The sequence below is a fragment of the Ornithodoros turicata genome, chromosome 3 (genome assembly GCF_037126465.1).
Source record: "Ornithodoros turicata isolate Travis chromosome 3, ASM3712646v1, whole genome shotgun sequence".
In the NCBI taxonomy this organism is placed as follows: domain Eukaryota; kingdom Metazoa; phylum Arthropoda; class Arachnida; order Ixodida; family Argasidae; genus Ornithodoros; species Ornithodoros turicata.
Genome location: NC_088203.1, coordinates 316,614 through 341,503, shown reverse-complemented (window position 1 = coordinate 341,503; position 24,890 = coordinate 316,614). Strand labels below are relative to the sequence as shown.

General features: G+C 44.9%; 5 protein-coding genes across 17 annotated transcripts in view; 3 read left to right on the top strand and 2 right to left on the bottom strand.

Annotated features, from left to right (window-relative positions):
• LOC135387768 (protein FAM76A-like) overlaps nucleotides 1–13,967 on the top strand; it is a 43,165-nt gene extending 29,198 nt beyond the window's left edge. For 2 of the 5 annotated variants that reach the window (XM_064616881.1, XM_064616879.1), the window contains exons 8-16: nucleotides 7,352–7,397; nucleotides 7,678–7,742; nucleotides 7,960–8,017; nucleotides 8,069–8,224; nucleotides 8,281–8,423; nucleotides 8,480–8,542; nucleotides 8,595–8,733; nucleotides 8,783–8,884; nucleotides 13,612–13,967. In XM_064616881.1, the coding sequence (XP_064472951.1) occupies nucleotides 7,352–7,397; nucleotides 7,678–7,742; nucleotides 7,960–8,017; nucleotides 8,069–8,224; nucleotides 8,281–8,423; nucleotides 8,480–8,542; nucleotides 8,595–8,733; nucleotides 8,783–8,884; nucleotides 13,612–13,701 (862 nt within the window). In that variant the 3' untranslated portion in view covers nucleotides 13,702–13,967. The other 3 variants (XM_064616883.1, XM_064616880.1, XM_064616882.1) reach the window with 3 other exon arrangements.
• Nucleotides 12,506–16,069, bottom strand: LOC135387769 (FAST kinase domain-containing protein 5, mitochondrial-like). The gene has a single exon (XM_064616884.1). The coding sequence runs from the start codon at nucleotides 15,797–15,799 to the stop codon at nucleotides 14,012–14,014; it is 1,788 nt and encodes a 595-aa protein (XP_064472954.1). The 5' UTR covers nucleotides 15,800–16,069; the 3' UTR covers nucleotides 12,506–14,011.
• LOC135387771 (dephospho-CoA kinase domain-containing protein-like) lies at nucleotides 15,847–16,726 on the top strand. Its single transcript, XM_064616886.1, has one exon. It carries the CDS (start codon nucleotides 16,014–16,016, stop codon nucleotides 16,695–16,697), a length of 684 nt encoding a protein of 227 aa, XP_064472956.1. The 5' UTR covers nucleotides 15,847–16,013; the 3' UTR covers nucleotides 16,698–16,726.
• On the bottom strand, nucleotides 16,489–21,664 carry LOC135387766 (centrosomal protein of 83 kDa-like). Of its 9 annotated transcripts, none has more exons than XM_064616877.1 (10): nucleotides 21,477–21,664; nucleotides 19,358–19,480; nucleotides 19,152–19,302; nucleotides 18,814–19,029; nucleotides 18,284–18,761; nucleotides 17,843–18,225; nucleotides 17,573–17,722; nucleotides 17,436–17,518; nucleotides 16,913–17,045; nucleotides 16,489–16,691 (listed from the first exon to the last, which is right to left on the bottom strand). In XM_064616877.1, exons 2-10 carry the CDS (start codon nucleotides 19,459–19,461, stop codon nucleotides 16,683–16,685), a joined length of 1,707 nt encoding a protein of 568 aa, XP_064472947.1. In that variant the 5' UTR covers nucleotides 19,462–19,480; nucleotides 21,477–21,664; the 3' UTR covers nucleotides 16,489–16,682. The 9 variants fall into 9 exon arrangements, with proteins under 9 accessions (XP_064472947.1, XP_064472940.1, XP_064472942.1 ...); XM_064616870.1 differs by lacking the exon at nucleotides 16,489–16,691 and adding an exon at nucleotides 16,735–16,853; XM_064616872.1 differs by lacking the exon at nucleotides 16,489–16,691 and adding an exon at nucleotides 16,735–16,853 and having other exon boundaries at nucleotides 21,509–21,664.
• LOC135387770 (collagen alpha-1(XIII) chain-like) lies at nucleotides 21,515–24,860 on the top strand. Its single transcript, XM_064616885.1, has one exon. The coding sequence runs from the start codon at nucleotides 21,955–21,957 to the stop codon at nucleotides 23,704–23,706; it is 1,752 nt and encodes a 583-aa protein (XP_064472955.1). The 5' UTR covers nucleotides 21,515–21,954; the 3' UTR covers nucleotides 23,707–24,860.
• The last annotated feature ends 30 nt before the right edge of the window (nucleotides 24,861–24,890 follow it).

The window sequence follows — 24,890 nt, the reverse complement described above, 5'->3', positions numbered from 1 at the left end:
ATGTACATTCCGACAGCTTCTAAAAGTAATACTCCTGTCCTGCCAGAGTCCCCAGCCACACACCCAAACGGTACCACGGTCTCCCGTTCCGCTATAAAAAAAACTGTGCGCCGTCCCAACGACCGCGCAGACCAGCCGTGGCCCCACGTTGGACGCCAGTTATGGAAACCAGTGCTCCCGCAACCTCGGTGAGTCAGGCCGTCTGTCGCGCCCGCTCGGAGGACACGACAAAGCCCGGTGTAACCGACAAGAAGAAAATGAGTTATTCACGTACATTCCGACAGTTTCTAAAAGCAATACTCCTGTCCTGCCAGAGTCCCCAGCCACACACCCAAACGGTACCACGGTCTCCCGTTCCGCTATCGAAAAACTGTGCGCCGTCCCAACGACCGCGCAGACCAGCCGTGGCCCCACGTTGGACGCCAGTTATGGAAACCAGTGCTCCCGCAACCTCGGTGAGTCAGGCCGTCTGTCGCGCCCGCTCGAGGACACGACAAAGCCCGGTGTAACCGACAAGAAGAAAATGAGTTATTCACGTACATTCCGACAGTTTCAAAAAGCAATACTCCTGTCCTGCCAGAGTCCCCAGCCACACACCCAAACGGTACCACGTTCTCCCGTTCGGCTATCGAAAAACTGTGCGCCGTCCCAACGACCGCACAGACGAGCCGTGGCCCTACGTTGGGCGCCAGTTACGGAAACAAGTGCTCCCGCAATTTCGGTGAGTCAGGCCGTCTGTCGTGCCCGCTCGGAGGACACGACAAAGCCCGGTGTGACCGACAAGAAGAAAATGAGTTATTCACGTACATTCCGACAGCTTCTAAAAGTAATACTCGTGTCCTGCCAGAGTCCCCAGCCACACACCCAAACGGTACCACGGTCTCCCGTTCCGCTATAAAAATCTGTGCGCCGTCCCAACGACCGCGCAGACGAGCCGTGGCCCCACGTTGGGCGCCAGTTATGGAAACCAGTGCTCCCGCAACCTCGGTGAATCAGGCCGTCTGTCGTGCCCGCTGGGACGACACAACAAAGCCCGGTGTAACCTACAAGAAGAAAATGAGTTATTCATGTACATTCCGACAGCTTCTAAAGGTAATACTCCTGTCCTGCCAGAGTCCCCAGCCACACACCCAAACGGTACCACGGTCTCCCGTTCCGCTATAAAAAAAACTGTGCGCCGTCCCAACGACCGCGCAGACGAGCCGTGGCCCCACGTTGGGCGCCAGTTATGGAAACCAGTGCTCCCGCTACCTCGGTGAGTCAGGCCGTCTGTCGTGCCCGCTGGGAGGACACAACAAAGCCCGGTGTAACCTACAAGAAGAAAATGAGTTATTCACGTACATTCCGACAGCTTCTAAAAGTAATACTCCTGTCCTGCCAGAGTCCCCAGCCACACACCCAAACGGTACCACGGTCTCCCGTTCCGCTATAAAAATCTGTGCGCCGTCCCAACGACCGCGCAGACGAGCCGTGGCCCCACGTTGGGCGCCAGTTATGGAAACCAGTGCTCCCGCAACCTCGGTGAATCAGGCCGTCTGTCGTGCCCGCTGGGACGACACAACAAAGCCCGGTGTAACCTACAAGAAGAAAATGAGTTATTCATGTACATTCCGACAGCTTCTAAAGGTAATACTCCTGTCCTGCCAGAGTCCCCAGCCACACACCCAAACGGTACCACGGTCTCCCGTTCCGCTATAAAAAAAACTGTGCGCCGTCCCAACGACCGCGCAGACGAGCCGTGGCCCCACGTTGGGCGCCAGTTATGGAAACCAGTGCTCCCGCTACCTCGGTGAGTCAGGCCGTCTGTCGCGCCCGCTGGGAGGACACAACAAAGCCCGGTGTAACCTACAAGAAGAAAATGAGTTATTCACGTACATTCCGACAGCTTCTAAAAGTAATACTCCTGTCCTGCCAGAGTCCCCAGCCACACACCCAAACGGTACCACGGTCTCCCGTTCCGCTATAAAAATCTGTGCGCCGTCCCAACGACCGCGCAGACGAGCCGTGGCCCCACGTTGGGCGCCAGTTATGGAAACCAGTGCTCCCGCTACCTCGGTGAGTCAGGCCGTCTGTCGTGCCCGCTGGGAGGACACAACAAAGCCCGGTGTAACCTACAAGAAGAAAATGAGTTATTCACGTACATTCCGACAGCTTCTAAAAGTAATACTCCTGTCCTGCCAGAGTCCCCAGCCACACACCCAAACGGTACCACGGTCTCCCGTTCCGCTATAAAAATCTGTGCGCCGTCCCAACGACCGCGCAGACGAGCCGTGGCCCCACGTTGGGCGCCAGTTATGGAAACCAGTGCTCCCGCAACCTCGGTGAGTCAGGCCGTCTGTCGTGCCCGCTGGGATACTCGTTCGGTATGGTTTGCGGGGCAGCCGAAACCCGTTCAAGGGTCCGTACCCCGTCAAGAAACTGGTCGAAATTGGAGGAAATCACTTATGCTATACCAAACGGACTGGAGGAAAGAGCATCAGTGGAAAACATTATACCCTACCATCCACGGAAGGATGGACTTGAAAGTAGCGGAGCGACAAAGAGGAGGCGCGAGCTCAATAAACATTCGGTCGAGGTCGAATATTCCAAGGAAACAGTTGTCTGGATCCCTACTGTAATCAGGCACATTACAAGCATTATCCAGTTGCAAGAATATGACATTCCCAACATGACGAGCTTTGATTTTCAGATTTCACGAAAAAGGTGTCCTGTTGTGCTTTTGTGGCTTCATTGCTGCTGCTAATTTACCAACCCTGGGAAGCATTGGGATACAAATGTGAGCATTTTATTAGACCCTTAATAAAACTAAAATGGTAAATATATTATACATATATCTTATATTAGCAAATTTAAGTAATTAGGAGTGCCTACGCCAATTGTCGTTGTTTATCCGTTTAAACATCTCCAAACCTCATGCAAGTTATCTTAAGATGGTGGGACCAAAAATTGTTATACGAGTAAAGCAGTTATACAAAATACAAGTGGGATGTACGGCTGCGGAAGTAACGCATTTTTTGCGTGGATCTTAGTGCAAAATTTCGGGCGCTATTGAAATAAATAAATGGCACGTCACGACAAGAATATCATTTTCACTCATGGTTTTCTGCCACAGCATTTATTCGTTTTCTAATGTAGTTGGATGCGACATTATCTGTTGTCAGGAAAGGGAACCACAACTGTACCCCTAGACAGGACGTTTCTCATTATACAGCTCTTTGGTGGCGCTCAAAATACTTTATGTTGATCAATGCAGGACAATGAGCACCTACTGGGTGGCAGCAACAGTGATGCTCTTTATTGTCCCAGCTGAGTCAGTATCCCAGTGTTCCAAGCGACTGATGACGTGGCCATTCCTCAATGGTTTCATGCCTTGGCACACACTCTTCCTTATTGGCACTTGTCTCACTCTCGACATCATGTTCAGGGTATGGTCCCCGTTCATACTTTTGCACTATGGCCCATAAATTCAACCAGACAGTTTTTCTCCCTCCTATGTGATTAGTATATGAACGTCAGTTTGCGATGTCAGTATGCAGTGGCATCCCCCCTACCCCCCAGCAATAATGGATCCCTTCCCATACCAGGCCACACAATGTAAGAATATCATGCCCCACGCAAAAAAAGAAAGAAAGAAAAAAAAACGACTTCGAGGGTTCCTCATATTTGTGGTGTCATTATACGGCACAGAAAGACAGAAAGCAGCGGTGAGACACGCCACGCCATTGTGTCCTGTAACCCGGCGCGGACCACACTCCCCTAGTGACACTGCTGTTGGTATATGACCTGTAAGATTTTAACGAACGGCAAAAGGAGGGGCAGTTTCATATGGTAGATGGCAGTTTGACAAACGAACTGTAAGGTTCTACCATTCCGAGACATCGTTTATCGATTCTGCCTTTGTTGAAGAATACTCCAATTCCCAATAGCCCATTTCCGAAGAGCAAATCTTTTCGGCAGCAAGGATATCCAGATGTCTGCCGATACCCATTTGACGTGACTCCTGAAAGTCCTCGTCAAAACGACCTTCCTTTCGTTCTGTAATTCAAGTGCTGTGTGGTTTATACACCCCCATCGCAACTGTGGATTTCTCATGCCATGCATCCTTCCAGGTGTCAGGTCTGAACGCGCTGGCCAAAGCCGAAGTCCAAGAGTACGTGCATATTCATGTTGCGCTGGTTCAAATCCTAATCACCATATTCACTTCTCTTGTCACCGAACTTTGTCACCAGAGCACAGTCATTGCAATAGTTACTCCGTACGCTGCGCACTTGGTACGACAAATAACTTCATGACGCATTAGAGCTCAAGATATTTCTTTTCCAGGCCGTAGCTCTTCAAGTGCACCCCATATACTTTGTACTAGCAGTGTACCACGCCGGGACCATGTCCTTCATGTACCCTGGCTCGTCGGTCTGCAACGAAATAGTTTATGCTCAAGCTAAGATTAAAACTGCTGACATGGTAAACCACATTTTTACGATATTATGAATAATCTGACTGCTCGTGGGCATCACCGCAGGCTGTGCCAGGTTTAATTCTGAAAACAACAGGTCTCATTTTGAGCCTGGTTGCTATCAACACCGTTGGATATTATTATTTCGACATGGAAGTTTACCCAGATCCTACGGAAGTCACCGCCGCTTCGACTGCTACATTTTAATATTCAACTACTCAGGCGAAACAACTTTGAAATGCTCCTCCAACAGACTGACTTGTGTCGACACCTATAATCCTGATTAAATTAGAGTGCCACGAACAAAGCAGGGGTTGTGTTTTGTGTTTGTGACTGACAGTCTCCCGAGCGGTGCATTACTAGCTGTGGGAAAATAATTTAGTGGACCTGCTTACGGGTTTCGTAAAAATTTATTCCTTCATTTACCCGAAGGTAACGTATTTATGGCATCTGCCTTGTTTGCGTGCACAAGATGCAACGCGCGGCATCCATTCGAAGAACTTTCCCAAGGGCAACAACTTTGTAAAGTAGGTGACAAAGGTGTTTCATTAGTTGCCTATACAAATGGTCTCAACCCGTATAATTCAATGATTCCGGGCGTGTGATTGTCCAGATAAGAAATCAGTGTGTCTTACGGGCACAAGTCTTTCTTTATCATTAGGCTTAGCGTGATTGGAATCTTAACCGCATTTGGTGTACTACGTGAGCCTCACACCTATCAAGGAACTTTAGGTGATATACGCGTTAGCACAGAGGCACAATTGGGCGAAGGTTGCATGACCGCCTCATAGTAAATATCTTTCGTCTTTGTAATTAAACGAGCATCAAGCCAGATACTACATGGCAATAACAATAGCTTCAAGAAGCAACCACTCTTGTGAACCTGTCCAACAAGGCTAGGATTGTGGCCTCTATCACGGCTGAGGTGCTTCAACGATTCTTCACTGCTGCCAGAACATCTGTCTTCGTACAGGATGAATACAAATTTTCGCACCCAAAACATGGCATTACATGAAATCGCTTTGTGACATTGCAATGTCAAAATAAAAGATGGGTCATCTTCCTCTGATGCTGTAACTTGAACAACTTGATCATTGATTTGATTTGACACCAGGTGTCACCGAATGTTTCTCTAATAATGGTTTGGCATACCCAGAGATATCTTCCATTTAGAAAGCAATGGATTTGTCCCACAGCTACATGTTCATTGATACTATAAAGAGGTGCTTACAGCATGCTCACGTTTCTGCCTTTCTTGGTTGTGATGCAGAACTGAAGCTAAGAAACATAACAGCTCGTACGAGCCAAACTGGGCCATTAGCTGGTGGGGAAAGACATGATTACCAGGAAAGGGTTTATGACACAACGTAACACTGAAATGACACCTAGGAGATGTGGCAGACTGGAACAAAAAATCCCCAGCTTCCAAGTAAGGTTAGTCCCAATCCAATGCTGGGAGGCTATACATCCCACATATATACCACATGCATCACAGCTATGCTGGTTATGGTTTTTGGATACTGTGCTAGATCACTCGCACTGCTCGAATAAGCTAATGAATGGTGGCTATTATTTATGCATCACAGTAAAGTTTTGCTGATGTTACTGCAAGGAACATGCTCTTTGTGAATGTGCACAATTCAAGTCTTCTACACATAGGAGACACACTAGAAAACAATTTTCAGTATAGGTTGTAAACTGAAGCTATGAGAGACCCTCCCATTGGAGGTACATCCCAAAAGCACCCCTGTAGTCCCCTAACTTATTTTATTTCTCATCCTGTTGCTCTAATATTTCCTCTGTCTTGTAGCAGAAAAGCTTTGAAATGCCATCTGTGCCAGAGACACAAAGCCTTTGTATGATCCTCGTTCTTGCATGAAAACAAAAATTCTCAAACTGTGAAGGCAGATGCAATCTTGAATTTTGGTGACTCAATGTAAATGTTTTACGATATTGGCACCCTGTTGTAGTGTTTTCAGCAGGTTATTGATATCACTGCCGCTTATGTTGTACAGCAGAATTTGTTAATGTTTGTAATTGTTTACTTTTGGTGGAAAAAGCATCCGAAAGAAAGGAATTAATCTGCGATATTGTAACCCGAAGAGTTAGGATATATGTCATGGGCCAAAGACACATCAGGAGGCCCATTTTCCAATAAAAGCAAATGTGTGCCAGCAAAGACACTAATACCCCTGCCATGACATTAAGTGCTTAATAGCTTCAGTCTTGATGTCATTCGTGTCATTGATGTTTAATAACAGTTTGTAGACTAAATACAGTCACTAAATAAGCTACGCCTCCGAGCATGCGCCATCTTGTTTCCGCACCACACTACCCACCAGTTGACGGCCTTGAGCTCACCTTGACATCTTGGGCACACTGTGGTGGACAGTACATGGAACACATGTTTCTCTACCCCACAGCGATCCTCAAATGGGAAACAAGATGGCAAACCTGCTCTCCCTTGGACCTCAGTGTCTGAAGAGAAGCTTATTTAGTGACTCTACCCTATCGTTGTCTGCACAATTTTATTCTACCATAAAACCACTTTGTTCCGTGTAAGGCAAGGTTATTTCATTATTTGGGGCTACACGACTATGCTTCGATGAAGGACAAGCCGAAATTTTTACCCACAAAGTAAAAAATGACCAAGGGGCCAGTATGGTGTTTTATGTGATTACAAACTGACTTGGTGGCACTATGTCATCTGCTCTGCCAGTGTGCCACAGTTTTGTAACAACGCAGTCTGACAAAAAATATTGTATACAAATAAGTGCATTAATGTCACCGGATAAAATGTGAAACATTGTGTAGTCATTGCAATGACAGTTGTGTCTGTTGCTTGACTGGAGATGATGGGCTCTGGAATCTGGGTATTCCTTCTTTGTCTTTTGACAGCTTGGTTGAGCACATCAATGAGAAGTGCCTCTTAACTTCACCATTGGTAAGTTCCTTTTGACTTTTGCAGCTACTCCCTGGGAAGTGTGTTGCACCATTGGGTAAACAGTGTTGTTGCTAGATGAATCCCTGAGATGATGCAACACAATCTCCCATGTAGCTGTGTTGTTGGAGGCACTGCTCATTGTTGGTTTGGCTCTGAATTATTATAGTAAAAGTCAACAGGGTTATCAACAGACATTGTCATTGCAGTGATTCCCAACGGAGCAGTGCCCCCAAAGAAGGATGTTCTTTTGCTTTTACTCATACGATGCTTTTCTTTCCAGGACTGCAGAGGAGCATTTCCCATTGTCAAGTGTACCTATTGTCGCACTGAATTTCAGCAAGAGAAGTGAGTAGCTACGAAATGCCACTTAGCACGACTTAGCATTTTGTCATTTTCAGCAAGCATGTAAGTAGATGTTTGTGCAAAGGGCAGGGTAAACAAAGAAAAGAAAATGCATAAATTGCAATTCTCTGTACATTATACTGTACAAAGAACCTGCCGTTAGCTATGGCTCTGGATTTATACGCACGTAGGCGTTTACTCATAGCTCCTTATTTTTCAGCAATAAAGGCGGCACCATCTGCAGAAAGTGCGAACAGAATGTAAAAGCCTATGGGAAAGTGGGTCTTTTTCCTATCTTTTACCGTATTGTAATGGTGGATGTTTTTCAGCCAACTGCTTGCGAATACTGCAACATCATCGCAGCATTCATCGGCAGCAAGTGCCAGCGCTGCACAAATTCTGAAAAGAGGTACGGCCCACCAGTAACTTGCGAGCAGTGCAAGCAACGATGCGCATTTGATCGCAAGGACGACAGTCGCCGTAAGGTGAGTTTATCCATTAATTTGTAAGGATTATTATTAAGGATTAAAAAGTGTGTCAGGTGGATGGAAAGCTACTCTGTTGGCTGTGTACTCTATCCTATAAGAGAGCCCTCGCCAAAGCAAAGCAGAATGACCGTCACTCCTCTCTTGGAAAGACTCACCACCATCGATCATCCAGTCAGAATCACCACAAGGGCCACAAGTGTGTACTTTGTTTTCCCTCTAGCTTTTTTTCGGCTCATTTCTCCGTTGTTGTAGGTCCAGTAGTGAAAGCAAGAGGCCCAGATTGGACCCTGCAGCAAATGGAAGCATGCCTCTTAAGTATGGCGGCAAACTTATTGGAAATATGTCGCGTCTACGTATGTTTTTGCAGCCGGAGTAGCACAGATGGACTGCTGGACCCCAATAGCAGCGATCACGTGGTAGCGCTGACACAGCTCCGTGAGCAGGTTTCCTCCCTTCAGAAGCAAATGACACTCAAAGACCAACAGCTTCTGGCCAAAGACAAGCAGGTATGAACAGACAGGATTAATTTCCTTGGAGCATGATGTTTCTGCACAGATTGCAGAGCTGAAGGCGCACATGAGTTCGGCGGACCGTGAGGCACGCAACAAGCTGCAGTTGGAACAGAAGAAACACTCTCAAGTGGTTCAGGAATTGACTGTGAGTAGTATAATTTTTTTCCAAGCTGGCCCCAATTTATTTAATTCCGGAGTTTATTGCGGTCGACGGTTAGAATTCTGAGTCGGCTGAACATAGAAAAAGTTGAAATTAAGCTGGCACATAGTGAACGAAAATATATTTATTTGCCAAAAAACTCGCGTATCTTAATCTTCCGCTTTCTGTAAATTGACAGCACACGTCAGCAAGATAGGCTACCGGGACTCATATTTCCGTTACCTTATTCCAAGTTAGTATAATGTTTTGATCTTGCACCCAATTGGTGCACTAAGAACTTGCAAAGAATGCGTGCACGTTCATTGCATTTGCGAGAGCAGAGTACAGAACAATGTCCCCCTATCCTGGTATACTCTTAGAAAGCCCTCCTCAGAGCTTACAGCACGTTGTAGATGGCCGTCAGAGTCACTGCCCACAGGCAAGAAATGGACTTTGAAGTGCATCTCAACCAAAGCACAAAATGATAGTAAGCTGAAACGAGGTCTGCGTAAACCATAATGGGTGGGAGTGATGGCACAGCTGAGGCGCTCGGTGGCAAGGAAGTCGTGTGATTGGCGGCTGGGAAGTCAGCGAGGAAAGGTGCAGGTTGTTGTGTGCTTTGAAAACACAAGTTTGGACGGGCCAGTTTTCTTCAAATTATGCGTGTCCGCCTACTGCGGGTTCTAACCGGAGAGCGGTAGAAACATGGTAGAAGGCTACAAGTTGCTTCGACACACAGTCTTCCGTGCGTCCATATTTTGGCTCACGTTAAAAAACCCTCAGCTGGGCAAAATTAATCGCATGATCGCAGTTGTCTCACGACGTAAAGCCCCGAATTATTATTATTATTCAAATTATGCGGTCAGATTGCGAAGACTGGACTGTCCTTCCAGGAGCACTCCTTCAAATTAAGCGAGATAGAATTGGCGAGGTTCTACCGTAATTGGTTGCAGCCATGGTGAAAGATAAAGAGAGGTGATGACATCCTACGGTGCGCAGGATAGCTGCTGAGGTCGCCTTTGGCTGTCCTGTAAGTCCTACTGCAGACCGAGAGATGATGATCAGATTGAGGGCTCAAGGGAGAAACACACACTGGACACGATCTTCGCGTGGCTGCACATCTTATCTTACAATGTGGTTGCAGCGCGTAATTTCTAAGAGAAAATTTTTATCCTGGCTATGGAGCCACAGAGCCTTCATATGGTGGTCTTTGCAGACAAATAAAATGTACATTGTCCGAATCAAAGACTGCACTAAACAATTGTATGTCACCAATCTGACATGACTAGCATGTGGCAACCTTTGTTCACTCTGGCAATGTGATAGCGTTAACGTGGATTTTGAGAAATTGTAACTGATTTCCCTGCATGTGTTCATTCATCCACGTTTAATGTACTGTATGGAGACTCGCATGATGGTGACCAACTTGAAAACGTTTAATGTACAACAATACTATATCATTTAACTGGGGTTTCCAGTTTACGTCGTTTAATTTATCGTAAATTTGAGGCGCAAAATTGGTGGTTAGTTCACTCACCATGAATCTGCCCTTTTTGTGATTTTCGACGTGGAGACACTGAAAATTGTTGAGAAAGCTGCCATTTTCTACGCATACAGTGAATGCACACTTTATTTACAGTTTTTTGGTACTGTACCAAATGCCTGAAATTTGTTATAGATTGTTAGGGGTAGAGGATGGTGGAGAGGACTATTCCTCCAGTTACAACCCCTGTGCCAGTAAATGTCAAATCAATCTGTCGATCAAACAACGTTGAGTTGGAAAATGCTCGCTCTACGTTAGTGCTTGATGCGCAAGCAAGTTGAGAAAGACACTGTTTTGCATGAGCTGTCCGAAGTGGGAGTTACCTTGATATAGAATTTGTTAATTCCAGAAATTATCTGTATGTACACCAGCTGCGTAAAAAAAAGGCCTTACATTTATAGGTGCTCTTAGGTTGTGTTCCCTTGCCAACCCAGAAACACTGAGCCCTACATTGGAGTCGTTCCCTCTATCTGCTTTGCTCTGAGATCCAACTGTTTCCATCTACCTGTCACAAATATTCTGGTTACTCGCATTATGGTGACATCGCTAGAAGCAAAGAGAGACAACTATTTTGAAAACTATTTTTAACATAGAGATACGTATGGGTACTACGAGCCAAAAGTTTCGTTGGAGGGCTAAACGCAATAAACGTGAGATGCAACTTAGATGAAAATATGTCAACTTGAATCTGAAATAACAAAAATGGTGGAGCACAGAAAGAAGTACAGTGAAAGCTGGAGGAAAGTATCATGTCCAAGAAACACAAGGAGCAAGTTTTAAAGTATATTTTTTTTTATAACTGAGAAAATAATTTTTCAAGTTCGGGGTCCTAGCAGACACTGTAAGAACGCTCTCGGCGACAGCCCATGGAAGGTGCACCAAGAGCATGATAAGTGCATGTATGGGATTCTTTGAGATACGTCACGAGCAGTGTGTCGTTTCTTTGAAATCGCAGCCTAGCGGAATAGCGCCAGGCACATGCAGTTTGGAGCGCGCAAACTTTAAATAATAACAATAACGAACGGTATCTTCAATTCAGCATCAGGCCCCGGGTACAGGTTGGTGTTGTCTGCTACGAGCAGGCAGTATGATGTGATTGGTTCATCCACTAGGAAAAAATGACGGAAAAGACTGCTTTCTCAAGTAGGACGTAAGTGCGGCACCGACAGTGTACATGCTTTTGTACGATGTAAACAACAAGAACTAACCGAGGTAGTCTACAAACACATCACTGGTTGAAAACAGTGGCGGATACTGGGCACGGATACTGCACTTTGGTACCTTCTCTTCAAGAAACTGTCTCCTCTCTTATGAACTGTTTTTACACTTTGGAGACTCCGGTTGGTGCAGAATTAACTATTTGAAGGACCGTTGCAAACTTGCTTCTGCTACTAGGCGTTCTTGTCATGCAGTCACAGGGTCCTATACCGGTGAATAAGGTGCGCCTTGGATGTGGTGCCCAACTTCTTTTCTCCGCTATAAAAAAAATATACTTTTTTAAAACATACTCCTCGTGTTACCTGGGCACGGTGCTTTCTTCCAGCTCTCAGTGTACTTCTTTCCGCGCTCCACCAATTTTCTTATTTATGGTTAAAGTTGCCGTGTTTTCACCAGCGTCGCATCTTGGCATAATTTTTACTCCCATTATTGCGTTTAACGTATCAACGATACTTTTTTGGCTCGTAGCAACCATTCGTATTAAAAATAGTTTTCTCTCTCTGCTTCTGGTGATGTCACCCAGAAAAAATGTGGCTTCTCGAAGCATTTTTCGCACCCTCTTTAGGATACATAATGCATCCAGTATATCTACGATCATGAGATGGGTAGATGAACACTCCTTCCTTACCGCGGCACGAAAACAGTTGCGATATCTTCATAATTTTATGCGGCACCATGCATCGACTGCACGGGTGATCAGAGGCTAACACCGTGACTTTAAACAGATACTTTGGGACAACTATGCCATGATGGCAGCTAAAATCTTTGTTTTAGTGGTTTCAAATTTTTATAACAAAATTGACGAGGATCTGTGACGTTTGGCATGGCCGCAAAGAGTGAGACCTCCTGCAAGTCCACAAGTCCTTATTTGACGCTCTTTGCCGAGCAGAAAGCAAGGTTGCTCGAGAGTAATCCTGGGGCCGAACGTGGGCCACAGATAAGCTCCTCGTTGTGTTTCCAGAACCAACAGCATTAACCAGGGAAGGATTCATTTCATTCCTAGTGGCTGTTATGGCGACTACATGGGATTGAAACTAAGACTACAAAACATGAAGCTCTTCTGATGCGAGTAGAGCTTTGTCATCTGTCGCCTCAGTTATTGCGCAAATAATTTAGGTAATATTGTACATATACCAGCCAGGGGATGATGTTTTTATGCAGTCCCAGGTGAAATACTCTTGTCTGCAAGCGTGTGACATCATCATTTAACATGCTGTTGTGTCATAAGAGTCTTACTGGGGCAAGATGAGACAGAAATTTGCGATTGAATATGCAATTTTTAACTGGTTCTAAAATAAGCACGGAGCGAGAAATTATAAAATGCGGATCATCTCATCTTGCCCCAGCCCTCATGGCAAGATGCGTGGGAAAAGATGAGATACACCGTGGTAGTCAACTATACAAATTAGTTTTTGCACTTTAAGCACCTACACGCCCACTGTATTCATGATGCACGATAAATCCACCAGGTGCTCCACCGTCCTGTGTTGCTGGTCGCTCGCTTTTAAGTGCACTTGTGCTTTGCTGGAAATATCCTAGGCAATATGCAAAAAAGGAATCTAAGGAACAAGCATAAAGCCACCTAATAGTTGAGTGATCAGTTTCTAAATTGCATTACATTTAAATTAAATTGTTGCGTATTGCCCCGTACATATCATCGAATGCATTAATTTTTTTGTTCAACACTGAATAACCGAGAGTGCATATATCTAGATAAATGAATAAAGAAATAAGTTGTGGACTTACACTGACAGAATAAACCTGCGACACGGAGCTGACAAGAAAAAGGACTAGAGAAAATGGCACATTTTGGCGGGTCTTTGCATTCCAGGCAGAAGTAACCATTTTTTTCTCTTCAACGCATAAACCAATCTGGACAATTGTGACGCGCAATAAAGCGGACATGCAGAGAATGGAACCTGTTTGGGTCTTGTTTTAGATGATATGTTTAACACATGCTGCTCTTCCACAGAACAAGCTCCGTGCACTGCAGAAGCAAGTGGTGGCTAAATCCAAGAACAACAGAAAAGCAGCCATTGACAGTCCATCTCTGATAACGTGATTGTCACAGCTTTGCCTCTTAAAGATGTTTTCTTTAAACTCATCATGCTTTTAATTCATTTGTATAGACAGAATTCAGTCAACTGACAGCACAATTTTTCTGCTGTTTTGTCATGCACATTAGCATCATGTTTATGAGGTTGACACAACTGTTTTCCAAGTGATTTGGTAGCGGAGTATGCTGACAATTAATTGGGGGCATGCGTTTTCTCTTCAACTATCCTTGCTGCTGTAGTATCTTGGGGCAAAAATAAAATGTGATTATGATGCTTGTCTCTTACTTTCTTGCAACTGAGGAAACGGACATAAGATTACTGCAGTCGTAGCGATGAGCCAAGAATTTCTTCCAACAGTCTGGAGAAGTGGTTGGCCTCAAAATAGGGCACTTGAATGACTGAAAATCCTAAACATCTGAGTTGCCTGACTTTAGCGCGTGCAATACCGTTCAAACGTCGTGAATCATGGCAGAAAGAAGATTTACCCTGGACAACTACAGCACAAGCCTCATTCTCAGGCTTCATAATTCCATATGCTAGCTTCTGGAGTTTGGCTTCACTTATACTTTTCTTCTCAACATGAATATCAAAAACAATGTCCGGGCAATGCATATGGGGGAGTATCTTAACAATACGTGCACCTTGTCCGCACAGCCTCTGGAGAGAGTCGTAAATTTCTTTTGTGAGCCGTTCTTGCATCGTTCCAATGTATTCATTATGTGGAGCTTGCAAGCAGCATCTCAACGTGTCTCCACTTAAAAGTGGGCCTCTATATGTTGGAGATTCAATATAAACTGAGTGATGCAGGCCCGCTAGTTCAAATTTGATGCTGCCGTGATGGCTGTCCATATTTATCTTGCTTTCATCGAGTGCGAGTCTTATCAAATCGCTTTGATAAAATCCCTGAAGCGCTAGGTACCAGACAGAAGAGACGAGACAATGGTGATATCTTTCAATTTCTTGGGCACGTTTTGGTTCCTGTAGTTCTTGGGACACTGCCTCGTAAAAGCCCTCATCCTCAGAGCCAAAAATTGCTAGCCCATAGAGTAATTTTGAGATTTCTTTAAGTCGAATTGTGTCCAACTTTGATGATATGTGGCTCCTGGCTGCTAGAAGAAAGTCCGGCTGGAAAATTCGCAGACTTGATGCCAAATTATACAGCTGGACAATTGTCGGCACATCCCAGTGTTTTATGTGCGGCTGGCACGCATGCAAGAGTGCTTTGCAGGAATCCACATGTTGCGTTGCACTGCTGCTGTATCGAGCTTCTTTTACAATGGCACACATGGCAGTGCTGGAAATGTTGGGAACCTGCCCAATAGTCTTTTCTATAACAGCCTTCAGGAGTGCTTTGTTACGTATTGGCTTCTTACACTTAAAATATCCTTGGCAGACGATTCCAATTTCCTCCATGCTCATCTGTGCTATCAGAGTTTGGAGATGATCTTGCAGGATATTATCCGCAGACGCGACCATCCACCGCTGTAAGTTGCTCAAGAATAAGTATTGTACGACATTGTGCACTGGGAGCTCGTGGAGGGACTTGGCAAGGTTACGAAGCGTCGTGCGGTTGTAAGCAGTTATCCTGCTCAAACGCAAATGAAAGAAACAGTCCGCAAAAAGCAGTTGCGTCTGTGGTGTCCAGCCTAAAGAACGTTTTGTACATTCCCGATCTAATGCATTCCACAGTTGCATGAAATTTGTGGTCGTCGTGCCCGGCGTTTGTGGCCACAGGCTAAGACAAAGAAGACAGTCTTTCAATTGGTCTCGTTTGGCTAAATGCACCTTCCTAGAGATTTGGTGCGTCAGATACGTGTGCGCATTGTTTTCGATGTCCCAGAACGAACCTTGGGTTAGAAGAGAGACGTCGCGGAATTCGTTGAACGGCCACGTATTTTCGGAAGAGAGCATCGCACCCACATTTTCTCTAGTCGGCTTAGCAACAACGGTTTGTCTGTATGCCGGTAAACGCTCCATAACTTGGTGGAAATGCTCATTTTCGAGTTCACGAAATACTTTTGGCTGGCTCTTTCTAGCAACGTTACTCACACCTGGCCGGCTAAACAGACTCGTGAGCGACTGTAACCTACGCAGTTCCATCATACTTTGGTTGGGTGCCTTTTCTCATTCAACACGGGAAGCAAGCACCACCGCAAGTTCATTAAAAAAGCCTTTGGGAACGAGAATATATATAGGATGATGATGATGATGATTGCGTACACATAGCAAGATGGCGATGATGTGATGTGAAGGTGTGCAGGCTATTCCTTTTCCGCTAATCGTGACTGCACATATTGCACTACCATTTCTCAGCGTAATGTTTCTGGTCGGTTTGACCGGCGGGATTGCCACTGGAAAGAGCACGGTGGCATCGATGCTACGTGGTCTTCACGTTGAGGTCATTGACGCAGATCAAGTCGCCCGTCAAGTGGTGGAACCCGGTACGAGGGCTTGGAAAAAGATCCGGCACGAGTTTGGAGATGAGGTTATTCTGGACAATGGTCAGATCGATCGATCGCTTTTGGGGCGCATCATTTTTGCTGATCCCGAGAAACGGCGTCGACTAAACAGCATTACACATCCTGAGATCTACCGGTCCATCGGATGGAAGTGTTTGTATCTCATGTTTAGGGCCCACCAGTTTGTCGTCATCGACTTACCCTTGTTATACGAAACGAAAGGCATGTTACCTTACATAAATAAGGTGATAGTTGTAAGTTGCAGTTCCAAGCAACAGCTTGACAGATTAATTGCTAGGAACGGCTACACTGAGGAAGAAGCCAAGAGTCGAATTGAAGCTCAATTGCCTCTTTCAGACAAATGTGCTATGGCCGATTTTGTGGTGGACAATACGCAGGACGAACAACATGCACGAAGACAAGTTGTCGAGATAGTTGACAAGCTCAAAAGTTCATACACACATTGGAAAGTACGCACAATACTTTTGTGCTTTCTTGCAGGAGTTGTTGGTTCTCTTACTTGGGTGCTATCGCATCTATAATGGACAAATATATCATTTTTTAATGAATACTCGTGTAAAGCAGAGAATCACTCTTTATTGCCTCAATATAGTACACACATTACGTGCAAGATTTAAGTCTGTCTTTTGCACAACCATTGTTTCTGGTTTATGCCGCTGCATGTCTGGTAGAGCCACCTTTTAAGATGCATACATTATTACCATCCTGTCAGAAAGTATTGAAAAAAGTGCCCTACCTTTCTATATAGGGCGTGGTCCGTTACGAGTCGGTCATCCGGTGCTGCTTCTATAATTCGTTGAAATTCTAAGTGTTTTCTTTTGAGGGTGTCCAATTCTTGCCTCAGCTTCTCATCAGTGTTTGTATTTGCCCTGGTGGTAATGTACCCCTTAATGTGAGAGAGTGAAGCATCTAACAGCCACTTTTTTGGATGCCTAATACCACTGTCACATGGGCAGTCTTCAACGGTCATTGAAACCAATGACCATTGAACATGTAACATGTCAACCTGTCAGGGAGCATTGGATTCAACACTCTTGGAGAAGTTGACACATTTTTCACTTGGAGGCGCTAGGCATACGCTCGATGGCCAATGGTTTCAATGACCGTTGAAAACTGCCCATGTGACGAGGGTATAATATTCTCTACTTTTATGCTCTTACTTTATCCTCAACTTTTTTCCTTAGAAGTCTAAAGATAGCTGCATTCTTTGAGATATTTGTATCCTGACCTGATTGAGCATGTTGCGCTAAATGTCCTACCTCATTTTTGCAGACTGAGAAACCATGAGAGCCTCCAGTTTTGTTCTCTGCACTTGTAGAGCTTTCTGTGCCTTCTTGTACTTCTGCAGGAAATTGTCAATCAGTTGCAAGGTTTCCTCTATTCCAAAGTATCCAACCTGCTTGAGTGCTGCCACTTTCCGGTGATACTCTTCTTGCCAATGATGCAGATCTGACTCTAAGTCTCGGATTTGTTTCACAAAGCTCCGCTTATCTCGTTCCCATTTCTCACTTATTTCCTCGTCTTTTTTCGTAACTGTTTGTGCACGCTGAAAGAAAGAGCCGCGCATCATCATCCAAATATGAAAGCTGAGCTCCTCAAATGCCCTATTGCATCAACGGCTTTCGACAGCCTAGGTTCCATTGGTATTATCTGGAAAAGTTGTTACCTGCAACTCCAACCTGAGTTGTTGTATAATTTGCTCGAGCATCTGTCTCTGTTGAATGTGCTCGTCAATTGTGGTTCCGTCTTTAAGACGTTGTTCCTCCAATAGATGAATGTGCTGTTGCAATGTCTCGGTCTTCTCTCTCATTTCTTCTTTCTCTTTCTTCAGCTGTTCAAAGAGCCTTTGTTCTGCCAATGCGACTGTGGACCTCTCGGCTTTAAGCTCTTCCTCTAACAACATCTTCTCGGATTCCAGCTTACGGATAATGCTGTAGTCTTTGGATCTGGCCACATTGAAACGCTCTCGAAATTCTTCCTCTTTTGAAGCCAGGATTTTCTTCTGCTCGGCTGCTGTCTTTGTCGCGAGCGTAGCTTCCAGTCTTGCATCTGCATTGTAGCTAGTGGTGACTGTGTGCACATTCAAAGCATGCTTTTAACCACTCACTTGTAAGTTCTATAAAAGTCTGTTCGTGACCACATTCAAGCTTAGCATTTTGCTTTGCAGCTAGGAGCCTCATCTCTGTTCTGCATTTCCGTTCAACCTCTGCCAGTTGACTTTTCGCCTTTAATTTCTCTTCTTGGATGCTGGACATTTGTTGCACAAGATTGCTCACTTGCGTTCTGGACTCTGATAGAGTCTGTTCCAGTGCTTCCTTCTGAGATTGCACACTGTCGAGTTTAAATTCGAGAAGACGCTTTTCTTCCTCAATGGTGGTGAGCTTCACCTTATGGGAAAGTGTTGCCGCTTGGGTCTCTGCAAGGACAGCATTACATTCGTTTCGGACTTGACTGAGCTCGGCTGCGAGGCTTTTATTTCTCGATTGTAGCTGCACTTGATCTCTTTGTAATGCAATAATTTCATTTAATATTTTGCTGTTGTCATCCCTGCACAGTTTTTGGAGCTCTCCCTCAAGTTGTTGTACCTTGGGATGAAAGTTTGATTAGCTCTGCGCAATAAGGGGAGGTAGAACATACTTGAGTCTTGAATTTCAATGTGAGCTCATCTTGTGCCCTTCGATGAATTCTTTGGATATTCTCAATTTTCGCTTCCAACGACGTTACCTTCATGTTTGCTTCATGGAGGTCAGTCCTGTGCTTTTCAAGTTGTGTTCGTAGCTGATGAACATGATTAGAAAACGTGGCACGCATTTCATCTTCAAGCTCCTTGCGTACTTCCTTTCCAGTACACACCTGAAAATCACATTTTAGTTAATGCTTTCCTCTTTGATGTGCCATTCCTGCTTAGGCTATATTTTGGCTCGCGGTATCGTTAAACAAGTTAGAAAAATACATCCCCATGTGATATCACTCACCTGTTGACGGAACCGTATCAATGCCATTTCCTTTTCTAAAATGATTTTGTCAGCTTTTTGAAGCAGAGCTGCTTGATTGGTTCTTGTATTCTGCATTGCTTGTAATGTCTTCTGAAGCTCTTTCTGCAAGTTGACGTAGTCTGCTTGCAGACTGGAAAGCAGACTCAATGGAGCGAATGACCTACTTGACTCAACGAATGACTTACTTGACGTGCTCTTCTTTCAACTTATCAAAGTTGTGTCTATGTTGGACGTTTCTCTGCCTTTCATCATAGAGCAGACCCTGCAAGTCTTCAGTGTCCAGTGCCATTGCTTTTTAGGGATCGATTCTAAATAGGGATGTAGTTTGTTACCACCACATTTTTCTAACCAAAGAATCATGACGAATCACCAACGAAATTAAATGACTCTCGTATAAATGACGATAAATGAAACGTATAAAAATGATAAATGAAACCTTTCTCCAAGATGACACGCCATGTTTACTGAAGACTACAGGGTGGATTTCAAGGCACTAAAGACACGCATTTTAGGTGCAAAAAAAAGGCCAAAGAGGCAAAAATTTTTCAGAATAGGCACAATCAACGTTGCACTACTGGCACTACGAGCGATGCATTGGTTGCTTTACGGTAACATAGCAGTCTATCGCGTGCACTTTGGTGACAGTTGAGTATGCTTCCATTATAAATTCTAATGTCATTCTTCGGTTGCACTACAAAGATTCCACAGAGCCAGCCAGCGAAATAGGTAGCAAAATATTATGGAGTTTTTGGTGTTCACAAAACCACTTTGATCGTGTGGTTTGTTCTGGAAGTCCAAAACCATTTCAATGTGTTCCGGGGTGAAATTTTGTCGCCTGTCACTACGAATTGTCCCACATGCCAAAAACTACGTCGATCGATTTGACGATGCATGCCGGTACCAACACGGGTACTCTTGAGGGATATCGTCGGGAACAGAAGGAGCATTATCAACAGAGCTGCAAAGTAACTCTTTAAAGGTACAACTTACAACAGTCAAGTCCGAGACACAATCTCTATTTTTCTTCCGGGTTTTCACTGTTGTTATTAGGTACCAACTCGCCTGCACCTTTCTCACATTAAAGGTAACTGAGTAACTGTAAATGCCTTTAAAGGTTTTATCTTTGGACCTTTAAAGGTAAGTAATTACTTTTTGTGTAACTAATTACAGTAACCAATTACTTTCTTAAATGTACAACTGGAACTGTGATTTAATTATTTTTTTACAAACTTGCACTCTGAGGAAAATTATTTCTTCAATGAAATTTCTGTGTCAAGTTTTGGGTACGGTGTTTAGGTACTGTGTGTAAGGTGCCAAGCATGTTGTGGGTTGTTTCGAAGCTTGTTTTCAACAAGTATTACGTACGATACACTGTGTGATACACACAAGAAGGAAAGAAATCCAGCGAACGAGCTAGTCAAAGGTTTACATGCCATCTTGAAAATAGATAACTGGAAGTAACTGAGAAATATTTAAATAACATTCATCGAGCAACTGTAACGGAGGAGCGTTTCTAAATAACTTTTCCTGTAACTTCATTACTCTTAAAGTCATGTAATTGTAAGTCAATTAGACTCTAAGTAGCTTATATAGACCTGGTCACCACTAAGCACAGCTGAAAGGGCAGACGTGGTGTTGCACCGGGTACAAGGAATACAGGCGAAAAAAAATCTACTTTCCGCTACAAGGGAGACACTTCTATTCTGTGATGTAGCACGGCGAAGCGTATCCTCGTTTTTTGTTCCAAAAACAACGAAATAAACATGAACCAGCAAGTTTAGGCACTTATCGGCGCCTATGTATATAAAAAGAAACACGAATCGAAAAAGAAAAATACAAGGCATTAACGATAATGCACTAATGGGACCCCTTCGACCTGATCCGTGGAAAGAACATCGAAAAGCATCATCTGTCACTATATAGCTTCGCTACAGCATTTAGTGACTCTAATCTGTACCACACCGAACGAAAAGGCCTGGAAATCCGCTCGCTACTGAAGACCTCCGGACCTAACCGGCTGCAGATGGCAGTACTTTCAATGAGCCATTTTGTAGTTTTCAGTTTTGCACCCTATGTTGCCTGTGCCTCTCTGAGCAGTTTATTTCATTGGAAATGCCATGACAGTAGGCTTCGGGGGACGGAAATGTAACTACAGATTTCGTTAGTGCTTCGAGGGATGTCTTACTTGAGTACAGATAAAATGGTTAAAAAGCAAGCGAGCTGGTGACTAAGATCCATGACGAAAACCCGAGACTGGGGTGTTGTGTCGTCTTTTTCCCAGTCTCGGGTTTTCGTCATGGTTACTTGAGTAATTTCACAGCTGTAGAAGGTACTACCTTAAAATTTTGGTATCAAGAAGTAGTCCGCTCGTTGTTATAAAATTCGGATATAGCACGTTGGATGGATGGATCGTATGGACGGATACTGTCTCCTGTGTCACCTTTTTCCTTAAACGTTGGCGTGCGTCATGCCGTCACACGAGCACGACCCTAGCGGCGAAGTACAGAACTAGAGCGCGCAAGTTGATTAATTTTATAGCCTCCTTCCGGTTAATGCAAGGCAACGAATGCATCTCGGTCTCAAGAACAGAATGTGAACACCACTGTGCCTTTTGTGCAGCCAGAAAATGAGTGAAATGACAAGTGTGTGCATTGCACCGAAGTGACTCGTAACCTCGCAACGAAGCTCATCCGATCCGCGATGTTTCATCAGTCATCGTGAGCGTCTGACTGTCCCCCGAGGGACAGACCTTTTTGTAACAGCTAGCAACGTCCACTGAACAATGAAGGAGGACGGTTCGCACAACGAAGCGTCACCGGACGTTCCGAAGAAATCTAGCGCCCTCGTCGTTTCCTCATGGATAGCAGTAACGTTCGTTGTAGTGCTCATAGTTGCTCTCGGAATGCTCTCCCTATGTCTTTTTCGCGTGAATGTCCTCGAAGGGAAAATATTGAGCCTCGAAGAACGCATGTTCAACATGGAAGAACAACGAGTGAGACCCACCAATATGTTAAAGCGCACGAAAAGAGACGTAGAGCCGAGTTGTTTGTGCCCGCCGGGGCCTCCTGGTCGAAGAGGACGGCGCGGTATGAAGGGGGATGGCGGAGATCTTGGACCTCCCGGACCTCCTGGTCTTCCAGGCAAGCCAGGGTTTCCTGGTGCCATAGGAATGGACGGCCCGAAGGGCGAACCCGGACCCATGGGTCTTCCTGGCATTGCAGGCCCGAAAGGAGACAAAGGTGACAAGGGAGATGGCATTAGGAGCACCAAGGGCATGAAACGATCAGTGACGCGACTACACGGTGGCACGCTTGGCTACACTGAAGTGATTGCGATGAAAGGAGCCCCTGGTGAACCTGGGTCACCAGGACCTCCAGGGCCCCCTGGATTTGATGGCAGAACAGGTCCTCCAGGTGAAATGGGTCTTCCTGGACCAAAAGGAGAAAAGGGGGATCATGGGTTTGTGGGCCTGCCAGGTGATTCAGGCCTAGTAGGTCCTCCTGGACCGAAGGGGAGTATGGGCAGAGATGGCCTGCCAGGAGACAATGGGAGACCTGGAACGCCAGGGCTGCCTGGACTTCCTGGACAGAAAGGAGAGCCAGGTGCCGTGGTATTGACGGATGGGGTGACGTTACCAACGTCATTTGTGCAGGGACCTCCGGGTCCACCTGGACTCCCGGGTTTGAAGGGAGACCCAGGTGCAAAAGGGTCGAGAGGGGAGAAAGGTGATGAGGGTAAGAAAGGAAAACGTGGCAGGGTAGGTTTGATGGGAATAAAAGGAGATAAAGGAGATGCTGGCCAGAAAGGTGATCATGGATTGATGGGAGACAAAGGAGAAAAGGGTGAAACGGGAGAAATGGGACCAGAAGGTTCTCCTGGTGATCAGGGTCAGCCCGGAGTGGATGGTGATATGGGACCACAAGGGTCTCCTGGACTGCCTGGCCTTCCGGGCCCAAAAGGGGAGCAAGGAAATCGAGGGGACTACGGCCCAGCAGGATTGATGGGCCCTCCAGGTCTCACAGGACCCCCAGGGAAGCAGGGGCCCAGAGGGGAGAAAGGGAACAAAGGCGAACCGGCTGTTGCTAAATACGTACGCCATACGATGGTTGAGAATACTGATGACAGAGACTTCTTTAGTGGGCCCCCTGGTCCTCCAGGACTTCCAGGAGTTCAGGGACCACAGGGTCCACCGGGAATCAAGGGGGCTCGCGGAGCTAATGGGCAGAAAGGTGAACCAGGACAAAAGGGAGATGCTGGTGGTCCGGGTCCCATGGGGCTTCCTGGGCCAGCTGGACTTAGAGGTGAACCAGGCAAGCCAGGATATGATGGACTTCCAGGATCAGCAGGGGAGAAGGGAGACCTGGGAAGCAAAGGTGATAAAGGAGAAACAGGATCTCCTGGTCTGGATGGTCTACCAGGACACCAAGGAGAACCGGGAATGAGGGGTAAACCCGGGAAGAAAGGGGAGAAGGGAGACAGTGGACTGTTCAAGTCAGAGTCGATGGTCTTCCCGATTGCAGGAACAACTGCTTGACAGCTTCAATCCAGGACATTTCTCTAAATGGTTTGCTGTTTTTTACATTCTATACTATATTGGTGACTTCCTTTGTACCTGACTTAGCGTAAAAATATTTGTTTTTTGGTCAATCATTCCAGCGTTATTTGTTTCTATTGATGTTACACTCTTTTGATAAGTAACATGGGTGAATCTCTTTTGCTATGCTTAACAATATTGTACTGATCGATTAAACAATTTACGTCTATGCGGAACAACAACATGAAGCAGATTTCCCCAGTTTTAGACGGGCTTATGGAAATCTTTATGATAGTGATGTTTCTTTGCAACTTTTGTAACTCAAGTGCAACATGCAAGCAATATTTGCTAACTCCTACCGTTCTCAAGCACATTCCCCAGTGTTTTGTGGCAAGCTTTCTATTGACTTTGTTGAAATGAACACACAGTTTAATTTGTTCAAGCCACCTAGGTAGCACTATTTTTATGCTGTTATGGTTTTTTGCATATATCCTAGTTTATTTTGAGTGATGACAGATAGTGCCAGCAAGTTTTCTGAGCATTTTATGGGGCTTGCCACTTAATGCTTGGGAATATATTTCATATTGCTGAGGCTGTATCAGCTTCATTTCTCCAGACTTGAACACTCACTTGACAATACATTATGGTTTAATGATGCTCAATCACTCGCTTTGTTTTGCTGCTACATTGTTTTTATCTGTATTTATGTAACCACGATCTCACTTAGTCTTGGATGACGATTAGGAATTTTTTCGAGTACTTTTTCTGTCGATTGCATAGTGTACATGTATAGCTTTTTCGATGCCGTCCTAGATTTCAAAGTATACACTTTGTGGTCATGCAAAGGTTACATCTTGCAAAGTAACTGTGGAGTAGTTTTGCTTAAGATATTTGGCTGGATAATTTGTAATTTTTATATTCATCCAAAATATTTGGGTCTAGTTCATAGCAACACCCCTTACTAAACTTGTTACTTCTTTTCTACAATTGTCCTTTACAAGAAATAGTGTAATCACATTCACTCATTCATGGTGCCAAATGTTTACGATTAAGCTGTATTATTTATGGTTTTGCCGATGCGTGTTTTTTTATATTGGTTATTTTTTAAATATGTGCAGCTATTTTGTGAAAGAAAATAAAGCAACATTATGGCATTGCTGTTCTTAACATCATAAACAACTGAA